The 6,000-nt window shown below is 59.6% G+C and overlaps 1 protein-coding gene across 2 annotated transcripts in view; it reads left to right on the top strand.

Annotated features, from left to right (window-relative positions):
- Positions 1-3,521, top strand: part of COL26A1 (collagen type XXVI alpha 1 chain) — a 176,413-nt gene extending 172,892 nt beyond the window's left edge. For both annotated transcript variants that reach the window (XM_063091788.1, XM_063091789.1), the window contains exons 11-13: positions 421-474; positions 2,376-2,460; positions 3,361-3,521. In XM_063091788.1, coding sequence (XP_062947858.1) covers positions 421-474; positions 2,376-2,460; positions 3,361-3,521 — 300 coding nt within the window. The remainder of the gene's footprint in view (positions 1-420; positions 475-2,375; positions 2,461-3,360) is intronic.
- Positions 3,522-6,000: the final 2,479 nt, after the last annotated feature.

Here is a 6,000-nt window from a genome sequence, read left to right on the forward strand (position 1 = left end):
TAAGTAACGTGCCCAAGGTCACACAGCTAGGCAACAGTAGAGCTGGGATTTAAACCCAGGAGTGTCAGCCTGCAAGGCCACCCCTCCTCCTGTGCTTCTGTCTAGTGACAAATAACAATGGTGGACACTTTGATGGCCTGTCAAGTTGACAGGCTCTAGTCTAAGCTCATTGTCAATACTGATGTACTTAATTCACCTAATAACTCCACAACATAGGTACTATTATCACTCCCAATTTAGAGGTGAGAAAACTGAGGCACAGAGAGGTACATCAACTTGCTCAAGGTCACACAGTAGTAACTGGCCCTGGCCCAGCCCCTGCCCCCAAGGGGACAGCCCGCCCTTGACCCCCTGTGGGCCCCTGAGGTTTGCCTGAGAAGCTGGGGCGACTGCTTGTTGACTGTGTGACTTGCTTCCTAGGGTGAGCCTGGAGTGGACGGGGAGGGCGGGGAGAAGGCCGCCACCTCTGCAGAGGTAACTGTGCCATGGACCGCGCTTCCCCTCCTGTGCCCTTGGCTGCGAGTGCATGGGGGAGGCAGGTACCCCCAGATCTGTACTGACAGCCTCAGCCGGCCCTGAGCTGGGTGTTGGGCCACGGGGTGAATAGGGTCCCTGCTCTGGAGGAGTTCACAGCCCAGTGGGGGAGACACTCGGGGTGGTCGTGACCGCAAGACAGTGTACAGATTGCTGCCATGGGGGTGCCACAGGTGGGGTGACTGGCCCTGTGGGGTGGGATGGGGGAGCCCCCCAAGGGGCAGAGCAGCCGTGAACCTGTAGAAAAGACTCTCTCTCTTAAGGAGGCTTCAGGCTGTAGGGTCCCTATCAGGGGACAGGGCCTTCCATGATCAGGGCCTGGTATAAGGACGCACCCACAGGGTCAAGGCACTGGTGGGCAGAAGGATGCACAGCTGGAGACGTGGGAGGGGACGGGTGGAGGAGGAGGGGGTTCGAGCTGGGAACCTGAGGAGTGAGGATTGGAGCCCGCGGAGGTGAGCCGGGGGGACCCTGCCTTCTGGAGGTACAGGGGAGGCCTCAAAAGCTGAGAATGAACATGCCCGAGGGGGCTCCCCTCCCCTAGGTGGGTCCCAGCACAGGCCATTGGGGAGTCAGCTGGGGCGTCTGCCAAGTGGGGGAGGTGGGCAGGGGCAAGGCAGGGGCTGGGGGACCTTCGGGAGGTCCTTGCAGGAGCAGAGGAGGAGAAGAGGATGGAGCAGCCAGGGTGGGTGCAGGAGGCAGCGAGGAAGGAGGGGTCAGAGCTGCTGAGGAGCAGTCCAGATGCACAGGCCACTTGCGATGGGAGCTGAGAGGTTACCCAAGACCCCCCACCCCATTTCATAAGATGCACAACCCGTGGCTCAGGGACATGAGGCTGAGCCAGGGCCCTGACAGAGAGGACCTGGAAAGCCCTGTTCCTGCCCAGAGCTCCCTCCTTGAGTTGGGGACATCGATATCCCCCTTCCCAGACACTGCACTCAGCTTGCTTCCCAGCGCCTTTGTCCCTGGTGGGGACACCTCTCTGCTGTCACCCAGTAGGGTGCTCTTGATTTCCTTTTGTTTCATCTTAAGCTGAATTGATCTGAACACAGATCTGTCAGGTTACACCAGCAAAATGTGCTCATTTGGCTGCCAACTGCCAGGGCTGGGCTGGCTGGGGACAGTGGCCTTGTCTCTTCACCATCACTTTTCTTTTCAAAGTGGCCTTGACACCTGTCTTCTCAATAAGTTGGCACCCCATCTCAGCTCATTCATGTGTCCCCATGCATGGGGTCCTTTGCCCATGTGTAGACCGGATTCTGGGAACGTAGACTCCGTCTTTGTTTCAGCTGCCAGTGCTCTCCAAGCAGTGCCCCGTCTCTGTTTCTGGCCTGGTGTGGGCACACCTGGCCTGCCCCTGCTGCTCTGCAGCGTTGACCTGGCAGATGCTCTTGGTTGGGCCGTCCAAGAAGGAAATGGGCACAGGGCCTCCCACCTGCGGGACCCTGTGCTGGGAGCTCTGCCTGCATTAGAAAAATATTAGAGAATATTTCCTATGCGGGAAACAGGGCACTCAGGAGAAGCCACCATGGTAGAAAGAAGAGCCCAGGCTGGAGGCTACAGGTCCTGTTTGAAGCCCAGATCAGCCCCTTCCAGACTGCGTGGCCGTAGGGAGGGATGCTGACTCTCTCTGCACTCTGGGTTGCTCATCTATGAGCAAGGGTTTGGACCCCAGCCTGGCACACAGGGGATGTTCGAACTGGGGTGACTATTTGTTAGTGATGATGGTGGCAGTGGGATGGGACAGGAGGGCAGGGCTGCAGGGACATGTGCTCTGTGTCAGGTTGGCCCCGACTCCCTCCCATGGCCGGCCCTGACCCTGGCCACTTCCTCCCTGCCAGGGCGAGGGGGTGCAGCAGCTGCGGGAGGCCCTGAAGATCCTGGCTGAGAGGGTCCTCATTCTGGAGCACATGATTGGGATCCACGGTGAGTCGTGACCAGGGCCACCACGTTGGGAACCTCTCTCCTCCCTCAGCTCACTGCTGCCTTCACGGCAACTGCCTTGGGTCTCTGATCTCTCTGCCTCAGTGGCCCCTCCACTCAGCTGTCAGATGGTATTCGCCAAACCCCAGTCTGACCTTGTCCCTCCCCCGCTCAGGGACCCCCAGAATTCCCTCCTGCCCATGACAGACATCCAGGTGCATCAGCCCAGCTCCCCACGACACTACCCAGCATAGCCCCGTGCCCAGTGACAGACCAGCACCCAGTCACGCCAGGCTCTCTCCCACCTCCACACCATTGCTCAGGCTGGTCCCTCCGCCTGGTGAACACGACTCCCATCCAGGGTCTGCTCAAAGACGTCTTCCTCTGTGAAGCCTGCCCTGAGCCCTCTGCTTTGTTCTACGGGGCTCTGAGGAGCCTTCCACTGCATAATGGGGTGTTGTTGCCATGTCTCTCCCTCGCACACTGGGAGCCCCTGGCGCAGAGTGGGGACCTCTGCAGGGCCTGAAGCCCAGGCCCCTCAGCATGTGTTGAACAGTGAATGAATGAATGGGTGAATGGATGAATGAATGAATGGGTGAATGAATGGGTGGGTGAATGGGTGAATGTATGAATGAATGGATGGGTGAATGAATGAATGGATGGGTGAATGAATGGGTGGGTGAATGGGTGAATATATGAATGAATGGATGGGTGAATGAATGGATGGGTGAATGTATGAATGAATGGATGGGTGAGTGAACGAGTGGATGAGGAGTCAAAAGCCTGATGCTGCTTTGCCTTGTTCAGACAAGGGCTTCTCTCTGTGGGCAGGTCCCGGGAGCAAAATGCCTCCAAGTCCTCCCAAAGCTCTGTCTCGAGCCCATCCTCCTGCTCTCCCTCCAGATCCCCTGGCCTCCCCTGAGGGGGGCTCCGGCCAGGATGCCGCCCTGAGAGCCAGCCTCAAGATGAAGCGCGGTGGCCCTCATGCTGATGGCGCCCTTGCTGTCCTGCTTGGTCCCAACCCTGGGCAGAAGAACGCTGATGGAGCCAGTGACAGGAAGTAAGAGCCCAGGTCTCCAGGACAAGCCCCACCCTGACCGGAGACCCAGCCCCTGAGGCCTGAATACGCCCTGAGTGGGGCTGGGCTCCAGGCATGGACAGTTGTGAGGGACACTGGCTCCCAGGGCCTGGGGGTCTGGGGAACAGATGGTGCCTCCAGGGACAAGGTCCAGGGGGAACCAGCACCCGCTGCAGAGCCCTTCCCTTGCCCCTCCCTCCCCACCCTCACTTCCCGCTGGAGACGGGGTCTGGGTGGGCTGGGCAGTGGGTGTGAGAATAATCATAATCCTCATCATGTATGGAGTCCCTGCTATGTCTGGGCCTGTCTAAGGAGCTTTCCTTACATTGTCTCATTTAACCCTTAGGAGATAGGATTATTATCCCCACTTTACACTGGGGATTGAGGCTCAGAGGGTATAAATAACCCCCAAGCCACCGGATCGTGGCTGGCTGGGGCAGGACTTGAACCCAGATCTCTCAGTTCCTGAAGCCACGGTCTCTCAACCCTGCCAGCTTCTCCTCTTCATGAGGAAACTCAGACAGGGAGGGCACAGGGCAGGGATGGCTCCCGAGGTGACAGGGCCACAGCGAGACTGGACAGCCAGCCAGGAAGGACAGGCTGCATGGCACATCCCAGACCGCAGGGCCCTGGGCCTCCTTCCTCAACCCCTTCGCCAGGGCTTGGGGTCTGCTTCATGGGCCGGGGGCATCCTGGCCTGTAGCTGCTCTCAGAAGCCAGGGAGACCATCAATAAACCACTGACAGCCACGTGGACTTGGGGACCATGTAAGAGGAGCATTGGGGGTTCCAGGGCCCCCAAATCAGATTGGCATCACCTGCCCCTGCCTCCCAGGTGCTGATCCCACCTGCCCCCACAGCCAAGCCAGAGGAGGGAGCATTTAATGGAAATGTCTTGCAGCCCCTGTCCCTCCCGGTCTCTCTGGGAGATCTGCAGGGTCTGCCCCTTCTGCGTGACATGGCAAGCCCAATGTCCCCTTGTCAAACTGCAGAGATGTAAGCAGCTAGAGTCCCAGGCCTGTTGGGGAGAGATGCTCCTGCCCCTCTGGGCTGGGGCCTGGCAGGCTCCACAGCCGACATGGGGTCCCCAGAGGCCCAGAGCAGCTCAGACCGCAGCCCTCAAGTTCTCTCTGGCCTGGGCTCCTGTGACCAGCCCGGCCCTGCTGCTCCTCTCTCACTGGGTCAGGACCTGAGACTCGCCCATGGCAGCAAACTCAGAGAATCGAATCAAAGGTGCTGGCGCCACTTGGGCACACGTCTCTCCTCCTCGCAGGAGCAACCGTCCCTGGTGCTCTTGGTGCTTGTATGAAGCTGTGGCTGGTCCCACAAGGCCCTGGTAGCCCCTCCCTGCCCTCGGCCACTCTCTGTCTTCATGGAGGGGTGGTCAGAGGTGGCGGGAATCCTGACCGGCACCACCAGCCTGTAACGTCATTGCTGTATGTGACAATAAAGGAGCTTCCCCACCGTGGGTCTGTCTGTGTGGTGGCGGCTGTGAGGGAGGCTGACCACAAGGCCTCTGAGGCAGGGGGCCCAGCTCTGCTCCCAGGAGCCCCAGGAAGGAGTTAAGAGACTGAGAGCAGCTTGGGCAGAACCCTCTGAGGCTGCCCCACCCTCCACCCTAGAGTGCTGGCCTGGCCCCAGCTCTGCAGGAAGCACAGTGAAGGTGCGGAGGCCTCGGCTGAGGGGCCCCTCCCCTGCCCGTGCCCCTGCCCAGGCCTGGGGTCAGCAATGTGTCCCCCTCCCTGGGACCCCAGGGAAGCCCATATACTCTGATGAGAAGCCTGAGTTCCCAATGCCGTCTGAATCACCCTGTGACCTGTGTACAGATGAAGTGTTTGCCATGTGCCCAGTGCCCAGCAACAAACCTGAGCCCAGCCCCTGCCTGGAGCATGAAGTCCAGGAGCAAAGATGGACGTTAAACAGAGGGCGGCCGCTGATCGTGGGGCAGGAGACCAGGACCCAGAAACCAAAGGAGAGGGAGGGAGAGGAGGAGGGAAAGACAGAGGGAAGGAGACGGAGGGACGGAGGGAGGGAAGGAGAGACAGAGACAGAGACACGGCCTGCTGGAGCCCGTCCTGCCTCTATTTGCTGACACGTGTGTGACATGTTCCTTAAGCAGGATCCCCCACTTCCTGGCCCTGTTGGCTTGTGACTGTTTCTCCAGCCACATGGTCCTGGGCCCAGCTGGTGCAGCTCACTCAGCAATGGGGGAGACCTGGGGTGGGGCAGGGGCCTGAAGCCACACCTTAGCAGGGACGGCCCAGCAACTGTCCCAGGCAGGGAGTGCGAGTGTGTCTTGGCAGGAGAGTGGTTCTCGGCCCTTTGATGACTTTTCCCAGGACAGGAGTCTTGCAACCACGCATCATTGCCCCCTTCCTTCCTTCACGTACAGGTCTTTCCCTGAGCACCTTCACTGAGCCGGACCCTGCCCCAGTGAATGAGACCAGAATCCCTGCTCCTGTGCAG

The sequence above is a fragment of the Cynocephalus volans genome, chromosome 3 (assembly GCF_027409185.1).
Source record: "Cynocephalus volans isolate mCynVol1 chromosome 3, mCynVol1.pri, whole genome shotgun sequence".
NCBI classification, from domain to species: domain Eukaryota; kingdom Metazoa; phylum Chordata; class Mammalia; order Dermoptera; family Cynocephalidae; genus Cynocephalus; species Cynocephalus volans.